Raw genomic sequence first — 18,430 nt, 5'->3', positions numbered from 1 at the left:
GCTTTGTGTTTATTATAGCACTACTCATAATAGCCAAAGTGTTGGATGAGTTCCAGTTTTCAACCAAACATGAATCGGTAAAGATAACATACTATATACACACAATGGAATATTACTCAGCCATGAAAGGAAAGGAATCTTGTCATTTGCAACTACAAATAAGCCCAGAAGATGTCATAATAAGGGAAGGACAAAGAAAGACAATTATTGTATATATTGCATTCTGTATACACATATATAGCATATATTATATATACATATATACCTATGCATTATATATTCTTATTCATACGTGGAAGCTAGAAAGGTTGATCTCATAGAAGAGTAAAATTGTGGCTAACAAAGGCTGGGAAGAGGGTTCAACTAGTGGAGGTTTGTTAACAAGCCTATCATTACCACCAGATAGAAAAGTGAGTCCTGTGCTATATAACATAGTAGGGTAACTAAGAACAATAATTGTATATTTCAAAATACCTACAAGAGAAGGTTTCCAATGCTCCTGACATAGGGAAGTGAGAAATAGTTGAGCTGATAGTTACATTAATAACCCTGATTTGATCATCACACATTGTTTTCATGTGCAGAAATATCACACTGTACCTCATTAATATGAACAATTTTTACAATAATAATATGCTAAATATGAATAATACAAGCCCTCCATCTCCCAAAGGATAGAACATGCCACCTTTTTCACCCTGCTGAGTCATGGATGCTCCTTAAAAGGTCAAACTGACTTTAGTTTCCTATCATTATAAGCACTTTAAAAATTACAATCAATCATGCCTCTGTACTCTGTACTGGCTCATCCAGCTCTGGAATAGCTCTACCATGTTCCTTTATTCTCAGCGGAAGACTACCTCTTATTACTGGCATCTGAAAATATCTAAATCTTTTAGTTAAAAAGCAACTGATCAAGAAGACAATGGTTCAGAAGACTGTACTGTGATGAATTTGTATTTGCTACATCACACAGCTATCCAATATCCACCCAGAAATTCTATAATATACAATGAAAAGAAAGTTCATGTATAAAAATAAAATGAAATATTTTAAGGTAACTAATATTGAAATGCAACTAGAATCCAGCAGGTATTCTTTTTTAGCCAACACTCACCTCTCCCGAGGAACAGCAAACCAGTATTCTGGCTGCTTTCTTCGTTTGCCGTATTGCTGGGCCATGGTGGCGGTGGGGGTGGCAAAGGATTTCCTCATTGGTTTTCCCACTTTGATGCACAGAAACATGGGTGGGGTCTTGCTCTTTTCTTCTTTTGAGGGAAGTATATCTGAAGCATATGAACATTTCTTCTTCAATATCAACAGCATGAGTGACATTGAAAATTTCACCTCACAAAGAGTATAACCCAGCCTTTCTCTGGGACAGAAAGTCAAAGACTACACAGGAACATCTTTTGTCTACACTACTTTAAGCTACATTATTTGGGCTACATTATTTATTAGACCTCTTTCGCACAAAAGAAAAGAGATGCGGTTGCTTCCAAATGGTCTATATCACATGTAACACATGAAATACTACATAATAGAAATAAGCATAAATACCGACACAACAGCAAGTGAGAAGGAAATCAGACAATTTACAGGTACATATTAAAGAACAGTACCAAGGACCTCAAAACACCATAATTTAGTTTAGAACTAAAAATTCCATTTGGGAATTTAGTTTAGAGCTAAAACATTTCAACAGCAGTTTATATTCCTTTTGAATTAGTAACACACAAAAAAGGGCTGTTGTCGTATCTCATTCCTGGAAATCTAGTTGCTTGGGAGGCAGAAATGGGAAAAATCATAGTTCAAGGTCAACTCAGGCAAAAAGCTAACCAAACCACATCTCAACCAACAAATTGGCACAGTGATATACATCTGTGATCACAGCTACTTGGAGGCACAGACAAAATGAAATCATAAAAACTGAAGTTCCTATCTAAAAAAATAACTAAAGCAAAAAAAAAAAAAGGCTAGGTATAGGGACTTGTAGTAGAGTCGTTGCCAAATAAGCATGAGCTCACACTCTAGTATTAAAAAAAAAAAAAGGAGAAAAAGAAAAATTCTTGAAAGATTTAAGAAAAGTCAGGACTAACGGTATACCTCAAGTGGAAAAACTTCTATCTAACAAGCATGAGGTCCTGAGTTCAAACCCCAGATCCATCAAAGGAAGAAGAGAGAGAAGAGAAGGGGGAGGAGGAGTAGGAATAGCTTCTGAAACAGCTATATTTTATAATTCAAATTCCAGAACACATACATTCTATAAATTTGTATCCTATTGAGTGAGAAAACATTTTTTCTCAAATAATTATACTACTTTTGTTATTGTATGTACAAATTCTAGAAGGGTGAACCTAAAAACATTAAAGAACAACTTACCTTCAATGGGAACCTGAATTTTCTTTAGCAGCCACAACTGAATCTCAGATTTGTTATCCATTTGGGCACCTTGGCAACTTTTATCCACAGTAGTTTCCAAAAATGGATCTAGAGACTCTTTATCTTGGATCATATTTTCTTCGGTGTCCTTGTCCAATTTGAGTGGTGGGGGTTCTCTCTCTTTCAGGCAGGCTTTCTCTGTTTTTTCATTGCGCTCAGTTGGGGACTCTCTTGCCTGAAGAAGAGAACTGCTCAGGGTGATGTCTATTCCCACTGGTTCAATACTTTTGTCATCACTTAATTCTTCCCTCTTCACATTTTCAGGTAATGGGGACACTTCTCGATTCTTATTTAGGTAATATTCAATGAGTTTAACTTTATCTAGATCTTCATGTATGGTCAAGGGATTTTCTACCTGGCTTTCTGGGGATCTAGACTGTTTGTCCACTTCTGGCATTATATCTTGCTTCTCACAGGTTTCTATGTCTATGGTCCCCTTCAATTCCACATCACTCTCTGTTCCTGAAAAGTCCCGGGATGACTGCATCTGTGGTTCTACAGCCGAACTGATTACTTGTGGTGGTTCAGACTTCTTTTGCTTCTCTGGGTCCACTGAAAGGAGTTTCTTTGACATGTCTCTTTTGTCCATTTGGGAGGAAAGCTCTTCCAAGTGTACAAAGTCATCATCTTCCCCCAAAAAGGAGTTTTCTTTGGGTACAGAATCAAATGCAGTGTGTGTGTCTGAAGGTGGCTTACTGAGAGGAGTCACTATGGGAGATCCACTCCTTGTCTCCCTAGAGGGTTCCAGTTTCTTTAATTTCCCTGATTTAGAGCTGCTTGAGGGCTTTATGGGGGGTTGCTCTGTGGCTTCATCCAAAGAGCCCATGGATTTGGGATCTGAAGCAATAGTTTGGTCTCCACTCTGCTGTCGTTTTTCCCTATTGATGGACTTGAACTTACTGAATGGGTTGATATCTTTTTCTGAAGCTAGGTCCTCCCATTCTCCAGGCCTGTACAGAGGACAAAGATCCTGAGGTAGATCACTGTTGGGGCAAAAATGATGGGTGCACACGGAATGTTAACATAAAACCAGAAACAAGGTGGAGGAGAGGCAAAAGCAAAACAAAATGAAACAAAAATACACAACTTAAATTTATGTTACAATGACTTAAGAATTAAAAAAAAAAGATATCCAGAGGTTGAATTAAACATGAAACATAAGTCAACAAAAGAAAATGGCAAATGAACAAACCACATGAGCTGTATATTCTAGTAGAAGCACATGAGTGGACATTTGCACATGATATATGAACATGCAGATATTACCCAGAAGATTTTTCAATATGAGACAATAATGTTTCTGATTTGTATGAAGGAAAGGATAAAGGAGAGGAAATATATCAGTACTACTGACTAAAGTTCCTTAAATATTCAAAACCCTGCCTTTTTATAAATTATTATAACAACCATATTAATTCTTAAAGGCTTCATAACTACTTATTTATTGTCTACAAAGTGACTGACTTTCAACCATAATTTTTAGTCTCCTGGTTTAAACTTGGATGCTTGCGTTAGGAAAAAGAGCCCACTGTTCCCAACAGAGATGACAGAATTCATTTCCACTATTATCATATGTGGCTATCTTTATTTTACAGTTGAAATTTTTAAGGAAAAATAAGTCTCAAACAGCTCTTACGTACGATAAGATAATGAGTTTAAATTTCTTTTTTTGTTTTTTTTTTGTCCAGTCCTGGGGCTTGGACTCATGGCCTGAGCACTGTCCCTGGCTTCTTTTTGCTCAAGGCTAGCACTCTGCCACTTGAGCCACAGCGCCACTTCTGGCCATTTTCTGTATATGTGGTGCTGGGGAATCGAACCCAGGGCCTCATGTATATGAGGCAGGCACTCTTGCCACTAGGCCATATCCCCAGCCCCTAAATTTCTTAAACTTTTAAAAATTATATAACAATATCACTGTACTTATGACAATTGGATTTATCACTTTCATACTAGGAAACAATCATTGTTCTTTAGTAGCACAGATTTGAATTCTGCATTTCAATAAACACACCCTTCCAAGCTCAAAATAAAATGGTCAAAATAAATGGTCAAGAAACATATATGTTTTCAACCATGATTGGATGTATCATGATTAACACTGCATTTCCATTTACCATGGCTAGTAGTACCACTGCTTGGTTCAGAGAGATATAAGATCACCCTTGAAACAACAACTCCATTCATAAATCATTCTATTTTCTATTAAGACCTGATTATTTTCAAGAACTACTTTGTTATTCTGACTATGAAATAAACGATCATGGCAAATAAACAACAAAGTGCCAAGCAGTTTCTCATGTTAGTTCCCTGACGTTATGTGCATAGAATGTCTAGGATTTTTCCAATATAAAGTGAAAATTTATGTAATTGCTAGACTCTCATGAAGGTCTTAAAGTGCTTATTTAACTCATCACTCATTGCTATTCAACAAGTATTCTCTGAGCCATATTCTAAAATACAATTGTGACTAGATATTTTGCATATCAAAATGTTCTGCCTGCCTGGCCCTTGCATATCAAAGTGATTTAAAAAGATGCTTTGGTTCTAGAGTAAAATATCTTAGTACCATGGGGCATAATCTCCATACTGTAATTAAAATTTAATTTTTCATGTTCAAGGCTATAAGAAACCCTGCAATGAAGAAATCTAGCTCTTCATATCCTTCATTAATAAGCAAAATTGTCTTTCATAAGCATCTAAACCCCCTTCTCACTGCTTCCTCCCCTATGGAGCCTGACCCTACAAAGAATGCATTCTTCACAATTAGCTCTAATTAGCCTTCTCAGTTAACTTGTTTACCTCTCCCTTCCTGTTCAGCTACCTAATCCAAGCTGCTGGTTTCCTACTTGGGACTAATTTAACCAATTGCTTTTTCTGCACTGCAGCTGCCAAGCACCACTGGAGCAAAGCACTGACAACTAGTGCAGTTGTTAACTAATGTTTTCCTACACTTAGCCCAAGTACCTAATTATGATCAATAATCTCTTCAGTTGTTCTGTTCCTACTTTTTGTGGCAGTTAGTCACAAACTATTCAATGCATTAAGAAATTTAAAAAGCTAAAGGTGAGAACAGAGACTTTATACATACTCTCAAAATCTTGATGCATTACAATTAGTTTCCCCCTTGATTTTCTTTCACGTTCAAATTTTTATCATTGATGCTACCATGTCTACTTCTTTATTTTTCTATGTTTTAACTCTACTGCACAAAATTTCCACCTTGAAATCCATATCCCCAACAGTCCCTTGGCTCCTACAAATATCCTCACATTTAAATCTAACTTAATTCTCTCAATAGCTCATTGTATCTGGTTAAAAACAAAAGAAAAGGGATGGCTCTTACGATGGCAAGGCATCTTTGATCTTCATGTGGGAGATATCATTGTAGAGGGCAATGGAAACAACCTCTTCCATGGGGCAGATAAGGCCATACTCCTCACACCCATTTTCAATAACCAAGGGATCAGACTTGTGAGGGTCAAACATGATGTTGTTAGGAGTGACAATCATGACGCCTCCAACCACACCCTGTAGAAGAAGCAATCAGGGCAGAATTACTCCAGGCAGAAAAACTTTCTGCCACCACCACAAACGCATTAATTAATTCATATTACTACTTCCATGGCTTTGTGAATCATGGTATCCTATGTGATTTCACCAGGAGAAAACAAATATACTGCAATACCTTTCCATCAGTAAAGTAGCGACAATTCATTTTTAGAAATTTAACCACGCCTGGCTCATCTTCTTCTGAAGTGGATGATAATACTCTTTCGATGGGTTTTAAGGCCTTTCTTGCTAAGTCAGCATCCTTTTAAAAGCAAAAAAAAAACAAAAAAACAACAACAACAAAAAAAGAAAATCCAGAATTAAATAAAAGCAAGTTTTAAGAACAAATTTAGATGTATGAAACAGACCACGTAAGTTCCCCTGTAAGTACACTATTTCTATTTAACCTAAGCATTAAAAAGGTATATTTTCGTTTTCTTTTGCAGCTAGCACAAATGTAGTATAGGTATCCAAATAAAATACTTTCTTTTAAGAAAAGCACTTATGTGTGAACTCATAAAACTAGTTCACTAAATTCTTTTAAAAATAACTTGATTGAAAGAATCATGTTAGGTTGCTGGCTCAGATTATCAACAAAAAAGAGTATAAAGAAGCTTCCTGTGGTGTACCTGCACTATCTCTGTATCTTATCTGAGTACATTGGAAACCGTGTATACTGGTAATTAGAACTAGGAAACTGAAAGGGAATACCAAAATCAAGAGACACAGGGTAAAAGAGACAAACGACTACAAAAGCAATACTTGCAAAACTGTTTGGTGTAAATGAACTGAACAACTCATGGAGGGGAAGGGGATAAGGGGGGAGTTGGGAGAGGGGAATGAAGGAGGAGGTAACAAACAGTACAAGAAATGTATCCAATGCCTAACGTATGAAACTGTAACCTCGCTGTACATCAGTTTGACAATAAAAATTTTAAAAAGAAAAATGAGTATAAAGAATCTATCCACATGCATGGAAGTTAGTTTCATATTTTTGCATAAGGCATGCATTTTTACCTTTGAGAACTTATATGTAAACAGGTATGTTTTAGAGAGGATGCATTTTTTTTAAACTAATGATAACTTAATAACTGGCCCCGTGGGGGCAGAATTTCAGGTGTGTAATCTTGTAAAAGAACACATTGCATTCTTCAATTAGCAATAAATCTCACAATGAAAATGAACTTTAGTGAATGAAGTATAATATACATACAGGCAGCTTATCATACTCTGCATCTGATGATGAAGGAGAGACAGTAGCACCAGGACTGGATGATGATAGTCTTAAGGTACTGGAAGGAAAGTTGGCATCTGGCACAAAAAGAACCTGGGAGTGGGAAAGAGGGACTGAGTGAACACACAAGTAGACAATCCCCTAAATTGTTTTCAGAGCAGTCACCCAGGACACACCAATGTGCTTACTGCATAAGGAAGACCTAGTTGGCTTTCATGGAATTCGTAAACAGCATGGGGTCCTCTAGACTAATCTAGTGCAGAGGGTGTGGAACATATCTCTAAATATCGCAGAAAATCACAAAAGAGGAGAATAAAGAGAATGAGTATTCTTGGCAAGCTATATGAAGCAAATGGGTAAAAGTGAAGCTTTTAATGATTAAGAATTAAGACAGGCAAGAGAGAGAGAGAGCCTTCAGAAGTAAGGATGAATACATGGTTGAGGATCCTTAGCCTGAAATCCTTGAGGCCACAAATGTTTCTGATTCATAATTTTGGAGTTTGGAATATTTGCACAGACTTTACCCACTGAGCTCCCTCTAGTATGAAAATGCTTCAAGTGCATCAAACTATGTCAGATTTTACAGCATTTCAGATTTCTGATTTTTTGACCTGTGGATTACGCTACAGATGATGAACCTACAACAGAAAAGGAAAGAGATGCAGACATGATTCTAAATGTAATGCCTGTGTCAAGTAAAAATGGAATAAATCTGCTACCTCTAGCAGACCTTGAGTCTCAAATCAGTAAGGTCTTTGTATGATGAAGTAAAGTAATAAATATAGTATCCTTCCTCTTCCATTTGTTTCTGAGTTATGTAAAAATACTTGTACAAGTTGTACAAAGTAAATCTCCTTTTGAAAAATATACTGGTTCTCAAAATACAATTAGGATATTCTCTTAAAAATGTTCTTTTAATGAAACTAGAACATTTTTGGCATGAAGCAAATATAATCTTAAAATGATGTTTAATGTTATGAAAGTAAATTCAGTTAATCATGAAACAATTGATCTCAAACCAATTCTGTTTTATTAGTATCTCCCCAGCTTCCAGTTAAATTTCTAATTTAACTTTAGTTATTTAAACCCCACCCAAGCAGATCATCAAACCAATCTAGAAAGAATCTCAAATTTTCTTGGGTCAGAGAAAACTAAACTAGTTTGATTTATCAAATCCATTGAGATGAGAGATACCATTTAGGCACCAAGATGAAGTATTTAAAAGTCCTTGAAATCAGAAAGTTATTTACAGGTTTAAAGTTTTAAAGCCCTTCAACCTATTCACTCTTCTCAATTTCTCATCTTTGCCAGAAATAACAATAACAAAAACAGTAGATTCAGGTCTGGAACAATTAACAGTATATAGCTCTATTAGTTCTGTTTGGCACAGAGGCTAGAAAAGATATCTGGGAAAATGTGGCCAACTTCTATTAGGAAACTGAGATCCAAAAGAGAAGTGAGCTTCCATTTCTAGTGGGGATTTGTTTGTTTTGTTTTTTCAATAACCAACATAGTAAACGTATTAAATAGTCCTTTTCATATGTTAGCTACTTACCTTGATTGGCTTAGTACCAATCAACTATTTTGTTTATTGTCTTAGTCTAATAATACCCCCCCACAAGTATTTCACTAATGTAATCTTTACCTCAATTAAATACTTTCTCAGATTCTCTGCTGAGTCAGCCATAACTCAAATTATAAATAAGCCTAGCCATAAAGAAATTAATATCTACTTCATAGAGTTAACAATGTATAAATTTCTGAAAGGTTTTATTGAAGATTATTCTATCAAGTACTGAAATATACTAATTTTTCCTTTTCATGAAACCATAAATATGATAAGCACAAAGTGGCCAATTTGTGGCACTGCTGAGTTCATGTTACCCTTAAAAGAAATGCACAAGACAAGAACATCAATGGAACCTAAATATGTCCAAGTAGCCATGCAATTATATGGATGAGATGGATACTTGCCCTTAGCTAAGTGATTTCAGTGACTGAGCCATTTAAATTTATGGGCTGGATAAAATTTTAGAGTAAAAGTTCTAAAATGTCTTATTATACAAAAGCTACTACAAGTTTACTGGATTAAAGTACTAATTGTGTTGTTTGTCCATTTCCTTCAGTTTAACAAATCTGATACTAAAATCTTCGAATAAAACTGGGGTAGTGAGTTGTTGATTGAGACAAAAATGACATTTTCTTTTCCTAGTTTAAAATACAGTGATGACTATAAGTCACCTCACCAACTAGGAGGGGTGGGCTAAACTGGAACTTGCAATTCCAAATTGAACATTGTAAGAGTATCTGTGTCATAGATAGAAGTATGACATTAATTCAGATCTTTTCTTACTGTTGTAGGAAATATGTTCAATTAAATTAAGAATAGTGATAATAAACTGTGTTAATCATTTGTGAAGTGTTCATTTCTCAACAGTTCACAAGTACTAAGAGGCTTTCAGAATTCTTGGCTCTAAGGAAAATAAAAGATGGAATCAACACAACATTCTCACTGATAATAAAACTGTGATGCTAATAGTAAGGCATTCTATGTGGCAACAAAAGGTAAATGAAAAATTTCTAAGGTGATATTAACCAAGAAAGTATTTACCTGGCCTGGAACAATAGTATGTGTGAAAAGTTTATTCAATTCCACTAATTTGTTTGGAGTGATGTTAAACTTCAGTGCTATTGAGTTTAGCGTGTCTTGGCTTCTGGCCTAGAATAATCAAACAAACAAGATTTAGAATATAAAACAGAAAAAAAACATTTTTGCTGGAAATATTAATCTACTCACAGCATGGATGAATGAATAGTTCCATCCACATTACATGTACCATGCAAAAGAGGGAGTAAGTTCTCAGTTCTTAAAAAAACCATGTAAAATAAGTCTTAAAACAATTCATTTCTGGGCTCCCTCATCTTTAAATTTTACCGTCCACTAGTAGATTTCTAATTTTTCCTTTGGAAAAACTTTAAAGAGAAAAGGAAAAACATAAAGACCTAATAGCCTGTGCACCCACAGGATAATGAAAGTACAATTTTTCTCTCCAATCTTTCTACCCATTTTCTTTCACTTGACTATACAATCAGCTCTGCCCAATGGCTTGTTCTCTAGTGTTCACTGTACTCAGAAGTGCAAGACACACAGAGGTTACTGAAGTCAATAACAAATAAAGACTGGAGAAGACAAGAAAATTCTGAAACAAATTCAGATTTGCTATCAAACACTACTCTCCGTATCTAGGTGCTGGTGGCTTGTGTCTGTAATCCTTGCTACTCAGGTGGCTGAGATCTAAGGGCCGAGGTGAGACTGTGAGACTCATCTTAATTTAACCAGCAAAAAATCTGTAACTGGAGGTCTTACTAAGTGGTAGAACACTAGCTTTGAGTGAAAAAGCCAAGAGAGTGGAAGAGAGAGAGGTTCTGAGGTCAAGCCCCAGTACCAGCATTTAAAAAAAAGAATGTTCTCTGTCATCAAAATATTGCTTATGGTCAAATTACTTATATATATGTATATATATATATATTCTGTGTGTATACTTCCATTTCCTTCTATAATTGAAGAAAATTAGGAAGAGAGGTAGGTAAGAAGATAAGAAGCATTTCACAGTACAAAAGGTTTATCCCAGAAAGAGGCTTAGTTGCCTGAAGTCATGTCCATCTTCAGGATAATCTAGAGTCTCACAGGATGGAGTGTGGGAGGGAGGTCACTGTGAAGAATATCATGAGGAGTTCTCATCTCTGGCTCTCGGTTGAAATTATTGGCTGACCCTGTATGCAGAACTGGCTCCTGCATGCAGGCCTTGACTGTGTAGAGATTTGAGGAGGGGGATGAAAGAGAATGAGGACTGTTAGAAGGTAGAAATATCAGAATAAAATTATAACCTCATTGTCCTCGTACTCAAAATTCAGCAACAAGATGAACTATTGAACTATCTCATATCAATCAAAGGTTATAATTATGGACTACACCAACAATTTAGTGAATGAAAGCTGAAATAAACCAAATGTGCCCCTGGGCAAAATCATCTCCACTAAAAGTCTTCGTGACTTAATTCTATCACATGAGATAGGATCACAGAAATATTTTCCTAAAGTCACTGGGTCTGTTATCCTCAGAAATATAACCTGGAAACAGTCACAGAACACTGAGCATGAAATATCTGTGTCCTGGTTCTTCAATGTGACTATCTAAAGAGATGCAAAAGATTCATCATTCCAAAAGAAACAGCAGAGGTGTCAGATCTTGGTGCTTGCCTTGTGTAAGACCTGGCATGGCCTGTAAGTAGTAAGTATAACATAAGTGGTGATCAGGAAAGCAATTTGGTAATGGCAACAACACTTCATTTCTTCTTAGAAGTCAAAGAAAATATTCAGCAGTGCTATTTCATAATGAAACAATAAAACTGTGATCTATCACTCAGTAGTCACTTTATGCCAAGTCTAAATAAGATATTGTTGCTTCTAGGAACCTTTGTTATAGTGAGAAAGGTGAGTGTAGAACACACAATATGTGGTTCTTATAAAGGATAAACATACACAGCACTCAAATTGATTTAACAATCTGGAAGTCTATTCCCAGAAGGGTGCCAGGGGTAAGATAAGAAAGGAGTCTAGTCTCTCTTCCTGGATATAACTATTCAGATGAAAGACAATAACAACAATCATAATAGTGAGTATAGAAATTATGGAAAGCAAATTATGATTCTAGGCGAGCCTAAAATGAAGGCATCTTAACCTAAAGTTGCTATATGCTTTAAGAAGGTAGGAATGAACAGGGGGAATAAATGAAAAAAGACCTTCTTCTTGACTTACCTTGTCCTGTAACTCTATTATTCTTGTGTACCCATAAAATAATGAAGACCTGTTTGAAGTAATTTATTTTCCCTCTCTGTCTGCTCTCTGGGAAAACTTACATTAACCAATAACTTTAGAGGACGGATAGGAGGATGACCTGGCACATAGACACACCCGACTGATCACCAGTAATGTGTAATATGTGGATTGATCTGGTTGACTAGAGAAGGATTCTGCTTACATGATGTGGTATTTACAACATTCACACAATCTTGTTTATACTTACAGTGTATTCCATGGTACCATGGGGCTTCTGAACCACCATCTTCTTCTCTTTTTTGTCATGTGTTTTGTTTTGATTGTCATCTGAAGAATAAATTTTATGTAAATGTACAATTTCATTTTCAGCATATGAAGACAGACTAAGTCTACTATCAAATATCAAAATAGTATTAATAGAAAAATGGATTAATGATAGAAAACAGACCAATGAGTAAAGCATACTTTTCAACAATGACCACCAGAATAAAATTATTAATGTTAACTGTAATTCAACAGTATAAACCATGAGGTGATACCTTGTCCTTATTAAAATAGTAGCTTAAATGTTATATGAACAGAAAATTACAAATTAAAATCACCTAGTAATCTGGCAAACTCAGAAAGATGGATATTCTAATGCTGGTAGAAATGTGAACTGCTACTAAGAATGTAAAATGATTCAGTCATTCAAGAAAATTCAATCTACACAGTTTGTGTATCTTTGAGCAATTTAACTCACAGTTATACAACCTCATGAGGAAGGTATTCATTTTATACTTATGTCATTATCTTAAACAATGTCATTACCATGTCTTCTACACCACGAGGAAGATGGAGTGTAAGTAAAATATGGTATCTTTGCTCTGGTATTCCAAGCAACAATTAGACATAACAAGCTGGTAAGACACAGCGACCATGTAAAACATGAAAAACAATGAGATGTGCAAAACAATATTATTCCCGTCTATCTAAAATTAATGAGTATGAATAAGGACACAAAACCATCCTTATTTAATGACACAAAAATAAAAGCCTGTCATTTTCAATACATTGAAACTGTGGAATGAGAGAGAAATGGGCCTGTGCTGGGGTGAGGATATAAGGAAGCTCATAAATAAGGAACTGGGAGCTCAGCTCAGACCAGTGAAGATGTACCATGATCTGACAAGTAGCACAGACAGAGGGAGAGAGACAGACAGACAGACAGAGACAGGCAGAGAGGCAGACAGAGACAAAGAGATACAGAGACAAAGAGGAAAACTAAAAGATAAGAAACATGAACAGTTAATTTCACAAAGGATTTATCTGGTTTTTAAGTATTGCCTTTACATTACTTAAACAATGAGGAAGTTGCAGCAAGAGTCCATTCTAATCTGTTCAGATCAGATACTTTTACACAACCAAAGAAATCCTGAAAGTTTGTAAAGAGCATGTCTACCTACAGGGAGCCACATCTAAATTACTTTAGGAATTGGCCTAATGATTGTAATTTTTAAATCTCCAGATAAGATTCTACAATCCATGTTCAAAAACTCCAATGGCAGCATTTTGTAAATCTTAGACACAGAAACTGTGCAGCCTTGTTCTTGACAGCTAAGTAATGAGATCCTAACAGCACTTTTCCTTTCAAGGATCAGTGTAAATGGGCTCCTTTGCTTTCACTGTTTACATGGAAAATGGGATACCCCAGACTGACATTCCCAAACACTTTCTTCCATGTAACTCCATGGCTGAAATCCTTTATGTCTTACCAAGATAGCTTCTATAGTACATAAAAAAGGCCCTGGAGAGAATTATGACCCTGAGCAGTCACAAGAAGACTGCTTGGTTACATTTCCAGTGGAGCTTCAAATCCAGCGTTTCGGGTTGAGGGCCCACTACTGACACTAAAGACATGCGGTCTCCCAATGACATGGACCATGTCACTTCCAGCCTCTGGCCTCCTCACATCCCTTTACACTTACTGATCCTCCCATTGCCTACCAAAGCTTAAAGCAAATGATGTAGAAGAATCTAGGCCAGAGAGGAAAGCTGCCTACAGTATTGCTCAGAAATGACTCTGAACAAAGCAACTGAGCCTCTCACATGCCCCACCTATGAAATGAAGTCCTCCAAGTCAGTATTTTCCCCAGTCCAGTAAGGAAGTACTTGAAAAAAATAAATTGCTCCTAGAGCAATGAAATACTAGCCCTACAGACTGACCCATCTTGTTTTGCATAAGTGCTGAGGTGGGAAATGGAATTGAGAATAAGAACGAAGTATCTGTAATTGATACCATGTCAGATGGACCTTGGGACCCTGCCCACAAGTCCTACAACTTCCCTTCCCACCCAGAAGCCAACCAAGAGCACCCAAAACTCAAAAGTTCTTGGCTCCTGATACCGAGAAGATGACATACACACAAATTTATTGAAAAAGATTTCTCTCTCCCCAGGCACTAGGCTAAAAGAAAATGACAGACAAGCAGCATGGTTTCTGGCTAAAAGAAATCTTTTGTAGTGGTGATCCTGAGTCTTGGGTAAGGGTATGACCTCTAAGAGTAAGCTGTGAGAGGTTATCTGAGGTTTGAGGGCAAAACCTAAAAGGTTGGGTAAGTGAGACCTAATCTTAACAACAGTTACTGAAATTTCCTCTCAAAAAAGCAAAATAAAGCTAGACACAGAGAGCTCACACATGTAATACTAACTACTCAGGAGGCTAAAACGATCGCAGTTCAAAGCCAGCCCAAGCAGGAAAGTCTGTTAGAATTTGATGTACAACAAAACCAGAAAATCTAGATGTGGAGCTGTAGCTCAAGTTGTAGATTGCTAGCTTTGAACACAAAAGCTCAGGGATAGCTCCCAAATCCAGAGTTTAAGGCCCAGGACTGGAAACCAACAAACAAAAACTAGGGATATAGCTCAAGTGGTAGAGCATTGTCTAGCACTTGCCTTGGATTCAATAACTAGTATAACAAAAATAAAGTCTTAAGTACTAAAAGGAAAGTAATGACATTTTGATTATTAGTCAATAAACTGTCTACCTAACACTACCACAAGAAGTTAAAAACTCATAAAATTGTTCAGAAAAGTAAACTAATGGAAGCTTAGATAAAAGGAGACATAAACTGCTCTCACATAGGAAATCTTACAGGCCTTCCTTTGATTATCATGTAAACCTGGGTGAATGACTTTAGATAGGAGTCTACCGATGTACAAAATGAGGAGCCTACTGGACACTGAAAGACTACTACTATGAAGATTAGGCAAGGTAATTCAGGAAAGTGATATATAATGACAGAAGTAAGGATTTAAGAAGACAGAGAGGGCTGGGGATATGGCCTAGTGGCAAGAGTGTTTGCCTCTTATACATGAGGCCCTGGGTTCAATTCCCCAGCACCACATATACAGAAAACGGCCACAGGTGGCGCTATGGCTCAAGTGGCAGAGTGCTAGCCTTGAGCAAAAAGAAGCCAGGGACAGTGCTCAGGCCCTGAGTCCAAGCCCCAGGACTGGCCAAAAAAAAAAAAAAAGAAGAAGAAGAAGACAGAGAATATCACTGAATGAAATTGGGTGAACACTTGAAGAAACTTTTCAATCATTCTCAAATTCATGCAGATGGACTCAGGACTTCATAATAAAGTTGAGTGCTATGGCATATGCCAGTAGTCCCAACTACTCTGGAGGCTGAGGCAGGAAGATCAGCTGAGATCAGGAGTCACCCTGGGAAAACAGTGAGACTCTTTTAAAGTTAAAAAAAGTGTAATAAAATCTAAAGCCATAAGTGTCTCTGAAGAAAATACAGGATTGGTACTTACTTAATGAAATAACATTCTCTATGGGTGATACAAATTTCCTCAAAATATTGCCTAGATTGTAAGATACACATACACAATTAAAATGTTTAATGTTAGTTAGCAGCTGAAGAACCACTTTAGAAAACCAAAAAAGAAAATGAAAAACAAAGGCATGTCAGGAAAGAATGAACTTATATTTTATCAGCCGACACAAATGGAGATGCTAAGTAGTACACATTGCTTCTATTCTCTCAAGCATGTCACCAGCAACATATTATTGTGTTAGTGCTATTTGATATTATTTAATGTAATTAGTATTTGACAAAAATGAGTCATTCTGAACTAAATTCTACAAAGAAAGTGCCTCAAGGGCAGAAAGTTGTTTGCCTTATGGAATATTTTATATGGAGCAGCTCCTCCTGGAATTAATAACCTAAACCAGGGCCCTGCTAGTTTATTCTGAGAGTAATTATTATTTTGTCAGCACCTGATTTATGTTAACTGTAAACCAGCAAGTGTTTTGAACATCATTACATATATGACTAGGTCTAGTACTAACAGCAGAAATAATAGTTAATACCCTTAAGTAGTTAAATTTCAATCTATCATCACTCAAATTATAGCTAAGGTAAAGCTCATTTTATAGTTACCTTTTTCCTTCTGCATGAAGAAACAACAATGTTCACTGAGAAAATGCTAAAGTTTTACTTAAAGTTTGCTTTATTTTCCTTTTGGTGTTGATTTGATGAATAGAGAATAATGCCCAAGGCTTCATTTAAGCATTAGTGCCAAAGTGGGCTGGGCTGGGCATGAATCCCTGCTCCATACTGACCAGCAGCAGACTTTGTCAAATTACTCAGCTTCTCTGTTTTTGACTTTGTAAAATAGGCTGGTACTTCCTGTCATAGATCATGGTGAGTCATGAGGAAGTACCAAACTATGCCCACAGGGGACACTCATCCAACAGACGCTCCTTCTCTTCCTCGTGCCCGGTGTTGCTTCTCCTCCCCTCCCAACCTCCCAGAAGTTCTTTTCTTTATATATATTTTTTATTATCAAACTGAATTACAGAGAGGTTACAGTTTCATACGTTAGGCATTGGATACATTTCCAGTACTGTTTGTTACCTCATCCCTCATTCACCTCCTGCCCTCTCCCGTTTTCCCTTCCCCTCCTCCCATGAGTTGTTCAGTTCATTTATACCAAACAGTTTTGCAAGTACTGCTTTTGTAGTTGTTTGTCTTTCTTTACCCTGTGTCTCTCGATTTTGGTATTCCCTTCCAATTTCCTAGTTCTAATACCAGTATACCCGCTTTCCAATATACTCAGATAAGATACAGAGAAAGTGTAGGTACAACCACAGGAAGGGGATACAAGAAGATCATCAATAATAGAGGCTACAATTACATAGGGCATGTTGAAAGTAGTTACAGCAATTGTTTCCATAACATGGAGTTCATTTCACTTAGTATTATCTTATGTGTTCGTAAGGGTATAGCTATTGGGCTCCTGTGATCCTCTGCTGTGACATGCCTAAACCTGTGCTAATTATTCCCTATAAGGGAGACCATAGAGTCCATGTTTCTTTGGGTCTGGCTCACTTCACTTAGTATAACTTTTTCCAGGTCCTTCCATTTCCTTACAAATGGGGCAATGTCATTATTTCTGATAGAGGCATAAAATTCCTCTATTGAGATTCCATCTCACCCCAGTAAGAATATCCTATATCAAGAAAACTAACAATAACAATTGTTGGAGGGGATGTGGCCAAAAGGGAACCCTATTCCATTGTTGGTGGGAATGTAAACTGGTTTAGCCACTCTGGCAAGCAGTATGGAGATTCCTCAGAAGGCTAAACATAGAACTCCCCTATGACCCAGCAGCCCCACTTTTGGGTATCTATCCAAAAGACCACAAACATAATCACACTAAAGCCACCAGCACAACAATGTTCATCGCAGCACAATTTGTCATAGCTAGAATCTGGAGCCAACCCAGATGCCCCTCAGTAGAAGAATGGATCAGGAAAATGTGGTACATATACAAAATGGAATTTTATGCCTCTACCAGAAGTTCTTTTCAAAATCTCCTTCTGTCTTGATAAATGGATCAGGACTTTATTGGACATATTTAAACTTTAGAAGAAAATACAAGAAATACAAAAAGCTAGCCCTACATGAACCACAATTGTATAGAGCTACTTGGGCTTGATCCATTTGGGCTACATATATATATATATATATATGTATATACACACACACATATACATATATGTATATAAATATACTAATATTATACTAATATATATGCTTAATATAGTATATACATAGATACTAATATATATTATAATATATTAACAATAATATATATTAGTATATATACATACATATGTATATATATAGTGTGTGTGTATAGTGTATATATATATTGTGTATATATCATATATCATTAGCTGTTAGCTTATAAACAATAGACATTTATTTCCCACAGTTGTAGAGACTAGAAGGTGCAAGATCAAGGTGCTAGAAAATTAGTCTGATAAGATTCCTGGTAGTATATGCTGGCTGTGTCCTCAACCTTAAGGGCTT

The 18,430-nt window shown here is 36.4% G+C and overlaps 1 protein-coding gene across 4 annotated transcripts in view; it reads right to left on the bottom strand.

Annotated features, from left to right (window-relative positions):
• The window catches only part of Ncoa7 (nuclear receptor coactivator 7), a 116,647-nt gene that overhangs the window by 29,736 nt on the left and 68,481 nt on the right, over positions 1-18,430 (bottom strand). For 2 of the 4 annotated variants that reach the window (XM_048354029.1, XM_048354030.1), the window contains 7 exons: positions 12,312-12,391; positions 9,837-9,944; positions 7,205-7,318; positions 6,128-6,253; positions 5,786-5,970; positions 2,383-3,425; positions 1,118-1,286 (listed from right to left, as the gene is read on the bottom strand). In XM_048354029.1, coding sequence (XP_048209986.1) covers positions 1,118-1,286; positions 2,383-3,425; positions 5,786-5,970; positions 6,128-6,253; positions 7,205-7,318; positions 9,837-9,944; positions 12,312-12,391 — 1,825 coding nt within the window. The remainder of the gene's footprint in view (positions 1-1,117; positions 1,287-2,382; positions 3,426-5,785; positions 5,971-6,127; positions 6,254-7,204; positions 7,319-9,836; positions 9,945-12,311; positions 12,392-18,430) is intronic. The other 2 variants (XM_048354031.1, XM_048354032.1) reach the window with 2 other exon arrangements.

This window comes from Perognathus longimembris, chromosome 9 (genome assembly GCF_023159225.1).
Source record: "Perognathus longimembris pacificus isolate PPM17 chromosome 9, ASM2315922v1, whole genome shotgun sequence".
NCBI lineage: Eukaryota > Metazoa > Chordata > Mammalia > Rodentia > Heteromyidae > Perognathus > Perognathus longimembris.
The sequence above is the reverse complement of the archived record's forward strand: the minus strand, read 5'-3'. Positions and strand labels throughout refer to the sequence as shown.